The sequence below is a fragment of the Salmo salar genome, chromosome 04 (genome assembly GCF_965601325.2).
Source record: "Salmo salar chromosome 04, fSalSal1, whole genome shotgun sequence".
NCBI classification, from domain to species: domain Eukaryota; kingdom Metazoa; phylum Chordata; class Actinopteri; order Salmoniformes; family Salmonidae; genus Salmo; species Salmo salar.
Window position 1 is genome coordinate 44,370,721 of NC_138294.1, and position 16,713 is coordinate 44,387,433.

Consider the following 16,713-nt stretch of genomic DNA (forward strand, 5'->3'; position numbering starts at 1 on the left):
GTGAAGTGAGTGCCCCATGGTGGAGGTGGGGTTATGGTATAGGCAGGCATAAGCTACGGACAACGAACACAATTCAATTTTATCGATGGTAATTTGAATGCACAAAGATACCGTGATGAGATCCTGAGGTCCATTGTCGTGCCATTCATCCACCTCCGTCACCTCATGTTTCAGCATGATAATGCACGGCCCCATGTCTCAAGGATCTGTACACAATTCCTGGAAGCTGAAAATTATATCAGTTCTTCCATGGCCTTTATACTCACCAGACATGTCACCCATTGAGCATGTTTGGGATGCTCTGGATCGACGTGTACGACAGCGTGTTCCAGTTCCCACCAATATCCATCAACTTCGCACAGCCATTGAAGAGGAGTGGGACAACATTCCACAGGCCACAATCAAAAGCCTGATCAACTCTAGCGAAGGAGATTTGTTCCATTGCATGATTTGTTCCAACGGAGGTCACACCATTTGAAAACACTGATTTCTGATCCTCGCCCCTACCTTTATTTTAAGGTATCTGTGACCAACAGATGCACATCTGTATTCCCAGTCATGTGAAATCCATAGATTAGGGCCTAATGAATTTATTTAAATTGACTGATTTCCTTATACTGTATGAACTGTAACTCAATAAAATCTTTGAAAGTGTTGCATGTTGTGTTCATATTGTGGTTCAGTGTATTTTAGAGTAATGCCCTGTTCTTTGCGTAGCATGGTGTTCAATTAAAACGAAGACAACTGCCAATGGGACAGTGAGATAAATAAAGAGTTGGCGTTGAGCCGCCGTTTTGTCGATACATAGCCTGGTACTCTTTTGGAAGTGTATAGCTACAGATGTATGATTTTAATTTGAGCCAGTTTGCTACAACAGTAAAATAATCCTAAAGCAACAGGAAATGTGAATTATGAGTATTATAATCAGGCCTAATGGACATTTGTTGTACTGGTTACATTTTTCATTAGGGAAAATCAAGTCTGACATTTTAAAGTGAATATTACAAACTTTAGAAGCCTTTTTAAACCTCGAATGCACTATCAATTTGCATTTCCTTCTGTGCAGGAACATTCTCAGCAACAAAAGAGTGATCAAATTAAGAGCCTACATATGTAGAGCTGCAAGCGAGAGCAGGAGAAACTGAAATCTGCAGGCGACTGATATTTATTGCCCATGTTTGCACTGACAAGGTGTGAGTGGGAGATCCAGAACAACTCTCCCCCGGCCCCTTGAAATTACTCGTCCAGCGTTACCAACTCAGCAAGCGCTACCATGGTAGTTGAGAGCGGCAATTTAAATTTTAGCACCGAGGACAGCTCGGGGACGAACCTCAGCGCGAATGACAGTGTCCGCGACACTCTCATGTCCAGGGAGCAGTCCGAACTCGGCAGGACAGGGCACACAGTGGTAGCCGTGTTTCTCGGTGTCATTTTCCTGTTAGGATTCCTCAGCAACTTATTCGTCCTTCTCGTCTTTGCGCGGTTTCAGGTGTTGAGGACGCCCATCAACCTCATCCTGCTCAACATCTGTGTGAGCGACATGCTGGTGTGTATCTTCGGAACTCCCTTCAGTTTTGCCGCGAGCCTCTATGGCAGATGGCTCATCGGAGCCCACGGGTGCAAATGGTACGGTTTCGCCAACTCGCTTTTCGGTGAGTTGACTTGATGATCTGTAAGCTTCCTATCCTATTCATAATGGTAACGTTTCAGAGAGACTGGAATCCGAGGGAGAAAAGTACATAATCTCATGTTTCAACAGGTCCCCTCACGCCATGCTCTCTGTCCTGTGTGAGAGATGCTGCATGTAGTCGTGAATGTGATGGGTGATGAATTAACATAACAGTAAATACGCAACGAACAGTGTTGATCTTCGAGACACACTACAGTCAGTTTGACTGGTAAAGAGACATACTGTATTTTGGGTCAAATGTTCCCCAGTCGAACCAGTCTTTCTTGATACATGTTTGTATTTTTTGTTTGTTATGTAGGCCTAAGTTTACACTGTATTTTGTCCATAGCTCAACAATATACCAACTGTCACCTTGGTTAAGGCGTCTGCTAACCATTAGAATCATACCTACATGTTATTTAGCTGACTGGATTTTTGCCACAGCGGAAATGATCAACATTGTGCTCTTGTGCATGCTCTGCATGCCTTTCATACCAAGTGGAGTAACCTGGGCTTGTTCAGGACTTAAAATGCTGACATCTGGAGACAGAGTGTAATTTATATTACAGGTTTTAGAGCGCAAGGGTATGAGTTAAGGATTGCAATGTGAAAACGTTTACTTCCTCTATGCTCAAGCATGTGAATGTGTGTGCCACATGCATTGCAATGGCCAATTAGTAATGTACTCCGTGTAGACATTCTGGACAGTGTATTGCATGACCTTTACGTCTGATGAAGTCCCCAGCAAGAATGGAGCATTATGCTCACCACAGCTACAACTCTACCTCCATCCATTTCTCTGTGCAGGCATCGTTTCTCTAGTATCCCTGGCAATCCTCTCCTACGAGCGCTACTCCACGATATTGTGTTACACAAAGGCTGACCCGTCTGACTACAAGAAGGCCTGGCTGGCCATCGCGGGCGCCTGGCTCTACTCTTTGGTGTGGACGGTGCCACCTTTCTTTGGCTGGAGCAGCTACGGTCCAGAGGGGCCAGGCACCACGTGCTCAGTGCAGTGGCACCAGCGCTCTTCTCGGAACATCTCCTATGTCACCTGCCTCTTCATCTTCTGCCTCCTGCTTCCCCTGCTGCTCATGATGTTCTGCTATGGGAAGATCCTCTTTGCCGTCCGTGGGGTGAGTCAGTGTCGTTGGTTAACGCTGTACGGATTATATTGATCATGGTGAGAATTTTGATGATGATGGTGGGCACCGCTTGCATGTGAAGATGACAATGGCCACAATTGATAATCATGTCACGGTTGATTATGTCTCTTCGACTGTTTGTCACGCAAACAACGTCGTTGATGTGCTGAAGGAGTTTTCAAATAGCTTTGCCCCGAGTAAACACCTTCACCCCTCTCTGATGGCAGCATCAGTCTCTCAAAAAGCATATTTCATCTCCCTCTCCAGAGAGCCATCAATCTGCCACGGCCTTGTCCTAGACCGCTCCCAAAAGTCTGCTCAGAGTGCTTCAGCTTGCTGCCTGACATGTGTAGAAAACTGACTACGATCAAGGCAGCACAAATACGTTTTTAAAAACGGTCCTTGAATTGCGGCACTTACACTCTCTTTCCTATCATGTCTCTGATGTGTCACTGAAGGGCATTTTTGCACACCTCCTAATGTGTTTTGTTAATGAATAAAAAAATATATAAACTAGACTATGTAGCCTTTATGGCTGTGTGATCTTTAGGACTGTGTGATCTTTAGGGCTGTGTGATCTTTAGGGCTGTGATCTTTAGGACTGTGTGATCTTTAGGACTGTGTGATCTTTAGGGCTGTGATCTTTAGGACTGTGTGATCTTTAGGGCTGTGTGATCTTTAGGACTGTGTGATCTTTATGACTGTGTGATCTTTAGGACTGTGTGATCTTTAGGACTGTGTGATCTTTAGGACTGTGTGACCTTTAGGGCTGTGTGATCTTTAGGACTGTGATCTTTAGGACTGTGTGATCTTTAGGACTGTGTGACCTTTAGGGCTGTGATCTTTAGGACTGTGTGATCTTTAGGACTGTGTGACCTTTAGGGCTGTGATCTTTAGGACTGTGATCTTTAGGACTGTGTGATCTTTAGGGCTGTGATCTTTAGGGCTGTGTGATCTTTAGGGCTGTGTGATCTTTAGGGCTGTGGGATCTTTAGGACTGTGTGATCTTTAGGGCTGTGGGATCTTTATGACTGTGTGATCTTTAGGACTGTGTGATCACAGCAGAATGAATAGATTCCACATGTTATGGTGAAATATTAAAGACAGAGAAAATAATAGAAAAAGTAGTAAGTGGAAATGTCACAATGTTTGTATAGCAGACCTTAGTTAAATATATTAGCAAGAAATCCTTGAACTACACGTTCAGTCCAATGAAACCATTTGTCATGTTGGGACAGCTGTGACATTCTAGTGGCCAACATCATTAATGCTCAGTTCTGCCAGCTTGCAGTCCTCACTCTGAAGGCGAGGCAGGCTTGCTATTCCACCTTTCCACTAGTGCAATAGTGAAACATTTGGGACATAAACAAATGAAAACATAAAGGATGCTTGACTCTCACACATTTTTGTGAAAAAAATATATAGAAGATGAGTAACAGCGGTTATGGCAATGACACCGTGTCTTTCCTCCAGGGGGAAAAATATGCCTAGAGAAATCAGGTTTACAACAGGCTGTCAGCCTTAACTAAAACATGGCTCATCCACAACACGGTACCCTTTGAGGTGGTGTCCTTCGCCTTGCGGCGGGAGACGGGGAGAGCTGAGGTTGATTGAGATAGCTGCTGACGCAACCTGTCTCAAAGTCGTCCGTCTTGGTGGCCAGAGCTCGTATAGGTCTCATGAATGAATCAACCCGGGGATTATTTTGAATCCAGATTGAATGTGTCTATCATTGGTCACTAATGACGACAACCTGTGTTACCGCTGGCTTCCTTGTTTTTATACCACATGTCACACAGAGGGACCAAGGACAAGACAACATCAGAAGTGTTTTGTAGAAGACTGACTGCCGTAGAGGGCATTCTGATGGTAACCAGAATTTCTCAAGGTCCTTCTGAAACCAAACGCTCGGAGGAGCACCCAGATCGCCTGTCCTATATCCTAACATAAACATATCAGTCTTTGTTCACTCTCCTTTCATTCCGATAGATATTCCCGGTGGCCATTTAGGAACACGTTTTCTTGGTGTTAGGCCACAAATGCATGCCGCTTGGGTATGAGTTTGAGCACCAGTTTTGCTACGCTTTTACACTGTAGACCTACTGTGGTTTTATGCATTAGGCAGTCTTCAGTACAGCTTGACTTTCTCAGCAAATCCGTAGGACTCAATAATGACTGCGCCGTAGGTGGCTGACAAGTTGGAATGACAGCAGAAATGGACGAGGTTGTTGATTTACCCCCCCATTGTGTTTGATTTCCTCTGTCAGTTGTCAAGGCTTGTTCCACTCCAGTGGGACGTATATTTGTTGTGGTTCGATTATTAAGATGAGAGATGACTTTTCATTCATGTAAACAAGTTGAGATTTCTTTTAGCCAGATTTCTCTGTTTCTCCAGAGAGTTTTCTTATTTGGTGAAAAATGCGACAAATTTAGTTACTAGGTAGTCTACATCTGAGTTGCTAAATTGTAATTGATGGGGGGTAATATTGTTCCACATCCATCAACAAGAAGCTATCTCCACCCCACTATTCTCATCATTACCTATAGTTTACCATGCAGGGAGAACTATGAGTTATATGCAGCATATCAAATTATTCATGGGTTTCATGGGGAATACTTGTCACGGTTGTCGTAAGGATTGGACCAAAACGCAGCAGGAATATGTATACTCATCTTTTTATTTGAAGAAAGAGAAACAACACGTATACAAAAAAATGAACAAAACGAAACAGTCCTGTCAGGTGCAACAAACACTAAACAAGGAACAACTACCCACAAATCCCATAGAAAAACACCCCCTCTTAAATAGGACCTTCAATTAGAAGCAACTAGGAGCAGCTGCTTCCAATTGAAGGTCAACCCAACAAACACCACATAGAAATAGACATACTAGAACTAACATAGAAATAGACTAACAAAGAACATAGCCCAACAAACCCCGAAACACTCTAAACAAACACCCCCCTGCCACATCCTGACCAAACTACAATAACAAATAACCCCTTATACTGGTCAGGACGTGACAATACTTGTGCAGAAAAACATTAGAGGTCATGACTTCATCGTTTCTTAAGTGGGCAAACAGAATATGTATAGACTTCAAGGAGTAAATAAATGATCATATAGTTTTTCCTGCACAACGGGGACTGATGCGCATCTCAGAATCAGTGTTGTTTTCCATCATTTAACCATTCGATTTCAGGTCTCGAGCATATTCCATGGAGATTTGGCCACCACATTTTAGCCATTATTAACCATGACCTCTAGCTTCTATGCCTGTTTTTTTAGGTTAAAGCTCCCACCCTATGACTGTCTGTGTAATGGTTATATGATTTCCCTGCGTAAACATTAAATAAGCGTGTTTTATGTGTTCCTTCCCTGATATACTGAAATCACGAGGCAGCCTTTACACTGCTGTCACTGTAACCTAAACCTGACCACTGAGAATGTTAATGACCCGACGGTAGTGAGGCTTTGGTACAGGGTTTCGTAAGGTAACTTGAATAAAATGTGTTATCTCCTCAGGTAGCCAAAATCAACCAGTCGTCTGCACAGCGGCGGGAGACCCATGTGTTGGTGATGGTCGTCTCCATGGTGTCCTGCTACCTGCTGTGCTGGATGCCCTACGGGGTGGTGGCTCTGCTGGCCACCTTCGGCCAGGTTGGCCTGGTCAGCCCCACCACAAGCATTGTCCCCTCCATCCTTGCCAAAAGTAGCACCTTTCTCAACCCTGTCATATACGGGCTTTTAAATAACCAGGTAACGGCTTATCAACGGGACACTGGCCATTTTTCTACTTCTCAGTGATTTGATATGGAAATGGGGGAAACCTTTTACGTCAGTACTCCGTTATTACACATTGGACGCATTGATGATGTCATGTGTGCCAGTTCTACAGGTGCTTCCTGGCCTTCGTGAGCTGTGGGTCAGAGCCAGCAGGCAGCCACACCCTCCACACCCTGCCCAGCAGCCGAGTGGTTGGCCCTAATGGCAACTCTCCAGTCCCAGAGGAGCCCGGTACACGCGAGCCTCTGGACGGCAGTGGGACCTCCTCGAAGACTCAGACATGTGGTCAGCAGAGAGAGAAACCTGACCTGATCCTGGTTGTGCACTACACCCCTTGAGGAACAGAGGTATTTTGGGCCGTGGAGAAAGAGCCCACTCCCCTGCTCATAAGAGCCAAAACACATGATGCCCCACACGGCAAAATATGATATGATAGAGGAAGTTATCTATTCTGCTGCAAACCGGAGATACATAAGTATCTCTCTTTTCGTTAGATGGTGTTATTTGTCACCTGGATGTGTAAATGCTCTGTCGTTTATATCGCAGCCACCTTTTCCTTCACCCTGCGGTTGAATGTGTGCTGTTCGGCCACAAGGTGGCAGCCTGCTGTAACATTGACCTATGTTGGAGTCTGTAGAGATAAAAAACATTCATCCGTCTTAGCCCCACATACCACCAGATGTAAAATCTCCTGTATATAATCTTTGTACCAAGCGGCCGGTGAGTTGATGTGTCTGCAGAACTTGACGGCAGTGTTTCCGATGTAGATTACGAGACGACAACCCCCATTGTTCATCATGGGTTCTCTCTCTCACATGTAACTAGAACCCGGACGCCTTGTTGTGTCCGCATGTTCAAACACAGTACCGTTCACAACGCTCCCGGTATTCATGTTGAGAATCACCATTCATCTACAAGATGGTTGTCACATTATTATTAAGAGGCTCTGATAGGGGGCTCCCAACCTTTTCTTTATCGATGAACATTGTTACACTTTGACATTGGGTTATCATTGATGTAGTGACCTGTTTAATAAAGATGTTTTACAAAGATGATGTGTAAAAGGAAGATTCGGTGTTATTTGGACCGTCGCCCTGTTGAAAGGCTGCCCGCTACATCTCATTTTCACCACTAGATGGCACTCTGAGTCCCAATAGGCTTTTATCACTTCAATGAACCACACCTCACAATGGAATGCCACGAGCAGAGGTAAACCACTTCTAAGGTCATGGGCTAGAAGAGTTTCAGCTGTTGTCAGAATTGACTTCTCGTAGCATGTTTAGGAGAACTTACGCAGCAGGTTAGGACAATAATCGTGGCGGGTTAGGAAAGGGTTAGGGTTAGCTAAAATGCCAAAAAGAAAAGATACATCTAAAGATCAAGTTGACAAAAGCTGGAATCCCATCTAGACGTGACCCACTTCAAACCCGTGTGATTCATGATGTAGCCTCCCCCTTTTTATGTGACAGTCCTGTGAAGTTGATTGTTCCTCTTCTTTCTGCATACAGCTACTGTACCAGGGGGCTTTATAATACAGCAATAGCTCATCTCTCTGTCCAAAATGACCCAGATGTGACGATAGGAAAGTGGACAAAAACAGGGACCAAAGCAAATGTCTGTAGAGGGAGGGGACCGTGATGGAGAGGGAGAGAGAGTCATTGATTGGCCCAGTGCTCCGAGCCTATCAGGTGGTCAGGGGTAGAGGTGTACCCTACTAGCCTGGAGCCTTGGTCTGCCACTGAGAGGAGAGACTTCTGAAAATAAGTTTAAAAGTAATGAAGGGGAGTAGACACAAATGCATGCACGAACACACAGAGAGGAAAATAAAATACTTTGGAATCAGAAAAGCCGAGCGACATTTTTGATGAATGACGAGGACCTAGAATGTTTTACAAATAGTTTATTTTTCTCTTTCTTCAGATAATCAAATAATAGTTGACTATAAACGGTTTTGTGAATGCTAGGTCTCTTCAACTTCCCTTCCCTCCTCTTCAGCCTCAACTGTAGATGGAATTTCATATTTGCTCATCGGTTTCTCCTCTCCCAAATGTTCCAAAGAGGTGGAAGATTCATTTTTGTTCAGTTGAGTGAGTATGAGAGAAGAGCCAGTCTTAGTCTGTGACTGGTTAGGCCCCTCGCCTCCTCCTCCTCCCCTGGCTGTTTCCATGGTTGCAGGGTCAGGGGCCCCCCTCCTGCTGGGCCCTGATCCAAGACAGGCCAGCACCTCAGCAGGGGTGCAATTACTGCAGGCTCGAGCCTGTCACCACAACCTTCACCACCACCACCACCACCACCACCATGGCTGACTGCTCCTCTCCTATGACAGGAGTTTCCTCAGAACAGTGCCGTGGAGGGCAATGAGGATGATTGTGGTGAAGAGGAAGCAGGAGAACAGGGAAGATGAAGATATGGGGGAATTTTGAAAAAATAAATAAATTGAAATCAAATATGTGGGAAGCATGATTACTCAATCGCTTGTGAAATTGCGGTGATATTACTGAGTATACATTTGATACTTGTGAAGTTGTCCCCCAAAACCGACAGGAAGTCTGTTGACATTGGCACAGCCAGGCTATCCTTTAGAAATCAGCACGACTAGACCCCCTCAACGATGACACAGACACTTGCGTGACAAAGGGCCGTTGGAAACTGCTTATATCGGTTGATCCTCTTAGAACGTAGTGCGAGCTAAGCCAGCAGATCTAGACGAATAGAGATGAAGGGTAGGCTGAGGAGGTGAGTAAGTGTTGTGTGCCCGTTCAAGGCCAACAGTAAAAGAAACACTTGCAATAGATAATACATGAACGGTGTAGTGCATTGATTTAAATATGGGTTCTCTCTGCTCCCGTGCTCATCGTCAAAAGTGCATTCATTGTAATAATCTGATGAAGGATATCCAGGTATTTCAACACAATTTCTTCATTTTCTAAGCAGATGATATCTCATAGGCTACATTGAGAGCAGATTAGTGTACGGATCTACACAATGTACAGCATCATGATAAATAATAGGGAACGCTAAATTAAAGTAGAAACAATTTATTGGCCATTTGGGATAGACCGCACGGATGGGATCCTTTCCAACAAATCAACGAGCCATAAATTAAAGGCCACCATTTTTTTTTTTAAAGGTCAGATTTATGTAATTTATTTTATTCTTCCTGATATTTATTAAACTTTTGCCTTGTTCTATGGTAGTTTACATTTAGCTTTCATTTCATTTTTGAATTCCAGCGGGGGAAACAACAGATGCCTACCTGAGTCTGAATCTGATGCTAGTTTGACGAGCTGAACAACATACTAGGCCTATACCAGATGTATTTAAATTGCTTGTTTAAAATCTTTCCCTTGATGTTCAACTGAATACTTTCAGATTATTTTGTGTCTTGTGGGCAGTAATGGGTTGTCAATTTTAGCATTGTCCTCAAATAATGGATCATGGGAATCTTTTAGCAAAAGGTAGGCTACCCCTCCAACATCTAAAAAATAAACGCCTAAACATCTATACAAATGGATGTTATCTTATCTAAGTTATTAGACTCAACATCGTATAAAATTCTCATAAACATATTTCTTATTAAAGCTTTGACTGAAGTTGCCTGCCTCTTATGAATGTGATAGAAATATAATTTGTATTTGATTTATTTATATCCGTAAATGTATACACCAACATTATAATACGTTCCAACAAAAATACAATTAAATAAATGATATTATAAACTGTATATTTCAAGATAGAGAAATAAAGCCATTCATTTTTATGTTCTTTTCTAAAGGCGACATGGAATGTCGACCACAGTAGACCTATCTTTTTCTGTCTTAAAACGGATTCTGACAAAAGAGCTAAAATAGGCTAGCGCTAGCCTATTAACATGCAAATTAGACTAGACTGTTCTTCAACTCTATTTATTCATACATTTCCTCGGTCATGTGCATTCCTTATTTCTTTTTCATACACTTGGTTTCTATAGGCCTATTTGGCTTTTGCTTATTCATTTCGTATATTTTTGTCTTTCATCGTGTATTCATTTATTTGTCTATTTATCAGTAGCCCATAGGCTTATATAGAGGCCTGTCTATTAATTTAAAGGCTTTGTGTGGGTCACATTTTCATCTGTTATACAGTCAATGTGTAGTCTATTCCAAGGATAAGACTTTTCCAAACATTTGGGAGGGAGGACACAGAATAAAAATGACTCCAAAATGACTCAATTTTATGATGGCGCCTTTAAAGCATAACACTAAGGCAATGCATAGGCCTATACCCTGTGTTTTCTGTAACTTTGTTGAAAACTTGGCAAACGTAGGCCTATAGGCCTGTGTTCCTAATTCTATTGACGTTTTAGTGTTTACACTTGGACAGTTAAACCTTTCAAACGTACCATTCAACCAAATTGGTTGAGAGATCCTCTTTGAATATTGACTTATGACGTTTGACCAGCAGCATGGACGTTTTTGTCGAGTCTTCGATGGTTGAGGATGTAGGTCTACACGGAGCTGGTGGCGTGGACGACTCATATCCAGAAGTTCCCGTTGGGGAGTTCTCCGAGGGTTGAGATTTGTGAACCTGCGAAGTGAGAACATTTATTGTACATTTGATCATTTAAAACTGTATTTTTTTGATTGATCCAATTGATAAAAAAAATGCCTATGTAGTCCTTCCGTTGTTTTTGTAATATTTTTTGTGTGTTTAAAAAAACATTGAAATAACAATGCAGAAACGTGATTTCTAGGTCATATAAGCCTACAGGTAACTGCCAAAATAATGGAAACACTTGAGTAAACGAGGGATAAAACGTCTATTGAAAGCATTTGCTTCCACACAGGTGTGGTTCCTGAGTTAATTAAGCAATTAAAGTCCCATCGTGCTTAGGGTAAAGTATAAAAATGCTGGGCAGGCCATTACTTTGGATAGCCCTCATAGGATGACAATGCTCCCATCCATAAGGCAGGAACGGTCACAATGGTTTGATGAGCATGAAAACGATGTGAACCATATGTCATGGCCGTCTCAGTCACCAGATCTCAACCCAATGGAACACTTATGGGAGATTCTGGAGCGGTGCCTGAGACGGCATTTTCCACCACAATCAACAAAACACTAAATGATGGAATTTGTCGTGGAAGAATGGTGTCGCAACCCCCAGACACTCTATGCCAAGGTTAATTGAAGCTCTTCTGTCTCCTGATGGCCTTAGCGCCCTATTGACACTTTATGTTGGTGTTTCCTTTATTTTGGCAGTTACAGGTACATTCGCATTCATCCTCCAGAAGAAAAAAAATGGCTTACCTTCGAGTGTTTCCTCAGAGAGCTGGGATGAGTGTAGGCTTTGTCGCACAGCTTGCAGATGTATGGCTTGTCTGAGGTATGAACGTGCATGTGTTTTTTTCTGTCGCTGCTATTTGCGAACCGCCTGTCGCAGCCTTCGAATTCGCATTTGAAGGGTTTCTCACCTGCCAAAGAAAATGTGTAGCCTAATTTTAACATAGACGTGGAGTTCAGAAATTGTAATGCGTTGTAGGTCAAAATTGCAGTTGGATAGGCCTATTGACTGGTAATTGGCCAAAGTTGGACCCATAGCAGTCTTAAACAAAGAGCATTGTAACTTCAACCAAGTTCAAATAAAACATTAAATATTGCGTGTTAGGCCGGTTGGTTTTATAGCATGTATGGCAGGCTCATTACCCGTATGAATCCTTTTATGTATTTTCAAATTTTCCGACCTGGCAAACATTTTCCCACAGCCATGAAAGGGACAATTGAATGGCTTTTCTCCAGTGTGTACACGCATGTGGTTGACTAATTTATACTTCGCTTTAAAAGATTTGCCTTCTCTCGGACAATCCTCCCAAAAGCAAGTATGCAGACTCTGGTCTGGACCGCCGACGTGATCCATGGAGAGGTGCGTAACCAGCTCGGACATACAGCAAAACATCTTGCCGCACGTTTTTTGGAGTTGATTCGTCTGATTCGCATCTATCCATTTACAAGTGACATCCTGCTGAGAGTGCTGTCGCATGTATCGAAAGAAAGCACCGTGACCAGTCTGTGTAGTCACTCTCATGCCCATGTCCACATTGTGATCAAAGTGTCGCTGGGTATCACTGAAATGCGGGTGCGGGCCCGAGACAGGTTGATGCGGATCTGCTCCCACGTATATGTCTCCCTGTGTACCCAAATGCGCCCTGCTATTCGCCATGTATCCATTTGGGGATGCGCTCTGTTCACCTATAGACGAAAATAGAGTGTGCGCTCGGTTTTCAGAGATCCTTGGGGGAATTCGCACACTTCCTGTTGCGGTGCGGCTGAAAAATCCGTGCCGAGTATCTCTTGCTGCGGAATCGACTATGTCTGGAGTGCGATAGGTAAACGTAAAATTCCTGGAATCGATAGCTCTGTATCCATGTGAGCCGATGTGGCCTCCGTAGTGGCTTCCTAGCGCAGCTGCGTATCCAGAGACTTGGGGAATAAACTGGGACTTCTGTGCGGGGGCAATGTCTTGACACGCGGCAATGAGATTGAAGGCTGTGAAGTGAGAGGTCTCTCCATACGGGCTGATCCCTAACCGAAGGTCGTTGTCCCCCGGTTCATGTTGTCTTGGTATTCCAAAGCCCCCGACACCAAGCGCGGAGAATTGCGCACCACCATCAACTAGCTTGGTCATTGAAACGCAGAAGACGGAAAACAAATAAAGCAATACGGAAACCTTTTACAGCTTCATAACAGCCAAGTGGTCTCCAACATGGCCATACTGCGCGAAAATCGTATGTATGCTTCCATTCTGTTAAATGTTGGTTTTCAGAAGGCACAAAGTGAGAGGGGGTTAAACTCCTAACACTTTCGATTACGTAGGCTATAGTAGCCTAAATGTATTTGGTCGAATCAAGTCAATCACTCCACCCAAATACGACGACAGCAGCACCCATACAGTAACCAATGACATCCAAGATAACCTCTTGGCACGTGATTTTTCGCACAGTGAATTAATTGACAAGCTATTTCCTCATTGCAAACTGGTAGCCCGCATGTCCTCTAAAGCGTCTATAGTAACACCAAACCCGTCAAGCTGTACTATTCCATGTCTATCATAAAGTGTACCTTTATTCCCATGTCTTCCATGACTCTGCTTCGCGTCATTGCTATATGCTTGACACTAATTACCACCACTACCTGCAATGATGCTGCTGCTGCTGCTTTAGATCGGCAATGTATGGAATTTCAGTATTGGGTAATTCAACCAAACCCGCACTGTAGTATTTACACCGTAACTTCTCACGTGTTACCGGACAGGTCTTTAAAGCCCATGCCCATGAAAATGCCTCCACATAAAAATTACATTTCTGCAGGTTGCAAAATGATTACAGTGAACCAAAATATAAATGCAACATGCAACAATTCCAAAGATGTGACTGAGTTACAGTTCATAGAAGGAAACCAGTCAATTCAATTAGGCCCTAATCTATGGGTTTCACATGACTGGGAATAAAGATATGCATCTGTTGGTCACAGATACCTTTAAAAAAAGTAAGGGCTTGATTCAGAAAACCAGTCAGTATCTGGTGTGACCACCATTTGCCTAATGCAGCATGACACATCTCCTTCGCATAGAGTTGATCAGGCTGATTGTGGAATGTTGTCCCACTCCTCTTCAAAGTCTGTGCGAAGTTTCTGGATATTGGCGGGACCTGGATCACACTTTCGTACACGTCAATCCAGAGCATCCCAAACATGCTCAGTGGGTGACATGTCTGGTGATTATGCAGACCATGGAAGAACTGGGACATTTTCAGCTTCCAGGAATTGTCTACAGATCCTTGCGACATGGGGCTGTGCATTATCATGCTGAAACATGAGCTGATGGTTGGGGATGAATGGCACAACAATGGGACTCAGGATCTCGTCACGGTATCTCTGTGCATTCAAATTACCATCCATAAAATGCTATTGTGTTCATTGTCCGTAGCTTATGCCTGCCCATACCAACACCCCACCTCCACCATGGGACACTCTGTTCACAATGTTGACAAGGGGCCATGCAGGCTACCTTGCGACATGGGGCTGTGCACTATCATGCTGAAACATGAGGTGATTGCGGCGGATGAATGGCACTACAAAAGGACTCAAGATCTCGTCACAGTATCTCTGTGCATTCAAATTGCCATCCATAAAATGCAATTGTGTTCATTGTCTGTAGCTTATGCCTGCCCATACCATAACCCCAACACCACCATGGGGCACTCTGTTCACAATGTTGACATCAGCAAACCGCTCTCCCACACAACGCCATACAAGCTGTCTGCCATCTGCCTGGTACAGTTGAAACGGGATTCATGCGTGAAGAACACACTTCTCCAGCGTACCAGTGGCCATCCATGGTGAACATTTGCCCACTGAAGTCGGTTACGACGTCGAACAGCAGTCAGGTCAAGACCCTGGTGAGGACGACGAGCACGCGCATGAGCTTCCCTGAGACGGTTGCTGACAGTTTGTGTGGAGGTCCTGGGCTGGCGTGGTTACATGTGGTCTGCAGTTGTGAGGCCGGTTGGACGTAATGCCACAAATTCTCTTAAACAACATTGGAGGCTTCTTATAGTAGAAAAATGAACATTCAATTCACTGACAGCAGCTCTGGTGGACATTCCTGCAGTCAGCATGCCAATTGCACACTCCCTCAAAACTTGAGACATCTGTGGCATTGTGTTGTGTGACAAAACTGCACATTTTAGAGTGGCCTTTTATTGTCCCCAGCACAAGGTGTACCTGTGTAATGATCATGCTGTTTAATCAGCTTCTTGATATGCCACATCTGTCAGGTGGATGGATTATCTTGGCAAAGGAGAAATGCTCACTAACAGGAATGTGAACAAATTTCTGCACAAATTTGAGAGAAATAAGCTTTTTGTGCATGTGGAACATTTCTGGGATCTTTTATTTCAGCTCATGAAACCAACACTTTACATGTTGCGTTTTTGTTCACTGTACATAAGAATATCTGGAACGTTTGATCCTGTCCGGCCCCATGCATGTTTGAAAATAAAAGTAGTGTATTTGAAACAACTGATATTTTGCTACAGAATTCATAATAACACAAGTAGCCTGTCTATTGTGTAAATATGTGTTATTTTCTGAATTTATAGACAGGCCTCAATAGACGAATCGCCATATGTCCGAAAAACCGAGATAATTGCTAGCTTAGGCTACTGTTTAACACACAGGAAACATTTCAGTGTATTTATGCAACAATATGTTATTGAATATTTTATCACCAATCACTTACATGTCATTTGAAAGGACTGTTTATGTGCGCATAGGCCTAAAAATTGGGACATTTCAGGGAGGTTTTATGTAGCCTAAGGTTTAGACTATATTTGTTTATCCCAAGAATCACTTCTGTTTCAGAGCAATTGAGCAATTTCATCCAGTTTTGCTGCCACGTGTAGGTTACAGTGGTAGGCTATAACACTGTGACCAAACAGTTAAAAATTCAAACAAACAAAATTCAAATATGCCTTAGGGGCTATGGTTAGCTGAATGACTATAGTTGCTATACATTTTTTTTCTTCTGTTGTATTGACCTATTATCATAGTTTTTACCTATATAAAGTTCAATATCAACCTGAACCACAATTTCAATAAATATAGCCTAAGAATAGACAACATTCCGATTTGCATTGGTGCATGTGTGATTAATTCAAGGTTTTAAAAGCTAGAATCCTTAGTTGCTACATCCATTTTTTTAACTTATAAATTAATGATATATACCCATTGATTCTTGAGGAATATACTGTCAGGTCCATAATTATGGGCACCCTTGATAAAGATAAGCAAAAATACAACACAGTAAATAATACACACTGAGCTATATTGCATGCTATTTTTTGTGTGAAAATTAGAGTACCGGTTAAAAGTTTGGGCAAACCTACTCATTCAAGGGTTTTTCTTTATTTGTACTATTTTCTACGTTGTAGAATAATAGTGAAGACATCAAAACTATGAAATATCACATATGGAATCATGTAGTAACCAAAAAAAGTGTTAAACAAATCTAAATATATTTTTTATTTGAGATTCTTCAAAGTAGCCACCCTTTGCCTTGATGACTGCTTTGCACAC

The 16,713-nt window shown here is 43.0% G+C and overlaps 2 protein-coding genes across 3 annotated transcripts; one reads left to right on the forward strand and one right to left on the reverse strand.

Moving 5' to 3' along the window:
- Positions 1-1,137: 1,137 nt before the first annotated feature.
- On the forward strand, positions 1,138-7,652 carry LOC106602966 (pinopsin). Its single transcript, XM_014196028.3, has 4 exons — positions 1,138-1,652; positions 2,477-2,805; positions 6,340-6,573; positions 6,705-7,652. Exons 1-4 carry the CDS (start codon positions 1,274-1,276, stop codon positions 6,936-6,938), a joined length of 1,176 nt encoding a protein of 391 aa, XP_014051503.2. The 5' UTR covers positions 1,138-1,273; the 3' UTR covers positions 6,939-7,652.
- An 833-nt stretch (positions 7,653-8,485) lies between these two features.
- Positions 8,486-15,839, reverse strand: LOC106602965 (zinc finger protein ZIC 3). Of its 2 annotated transcripts, XM_014196026.3 has the most exons (4): positions 12,286-15,839; positions 11,890-12,053; positions 10,982-11,166; positions 8,486-9,302 (listed from the first exon to the last, which is right to left on the reverse strand). In XM_014196026.3, coding segments are annotated over exons 1-4 (1,329 nt in total). In that variant the 5' UTR covers positions 13,265-15,839; the 3' UTR covers positions 8,486-9,301. The 2 variants fall into 2 exon arrangements, with proteins under 2 accessions (XP_014051501.1, XP_045572846.1); XM_045716890.2 differs by having other exon boundaries at positions 8,486-11,166; positions 12,286-15,838.
- Positions 15,840-16,713: the final 874 nt, after the last annotated feature.

Coding starts and splice junctions, on each gene's coding strand:
- LOC106602966 (XM_014196028.3), top strand. CDS start 1,274: ATGGTAGTTGAGAGCGGCAATTTAAATTTTAGCACCGAGGACAGCTCG. Junction 1,653..2,476: donor TTTCGCCAACTCGCTTTTCG/GTGAGTTGACTT, acceptor TTCTCTGTGCAG/GCATCGTTTCTCTAGTATCC. Junction 6,574..6,704: donor ACGGGCTTTTAAATAACCAG/GTAACGGCTTAT, acceptor CATGTGTGCCAG/TTCTACAGGTGCTTCCTGGC.
- LOC106602965 (XM_045716890.2), bottom strand. CDS start 13,264: ATGACCAAGCTAGTTGATGGTGGTGCGCAATTCTCCGCGCTTGGTGTC. Junction 12,054..12,285: donor ACATAAAAGGATTCATACGG/GTAATGAGCCTG, acceptor TTTCTTTGGCAG/GTGAGAAACCCTTCAAATGC. Junction 11,167..11,889: donor CTCTGAGGAAACACTCGAAG/GTAAGCCATTTT, acceptor CTCACTTCGCAG/GTTCACAAATCTCAACCCTC.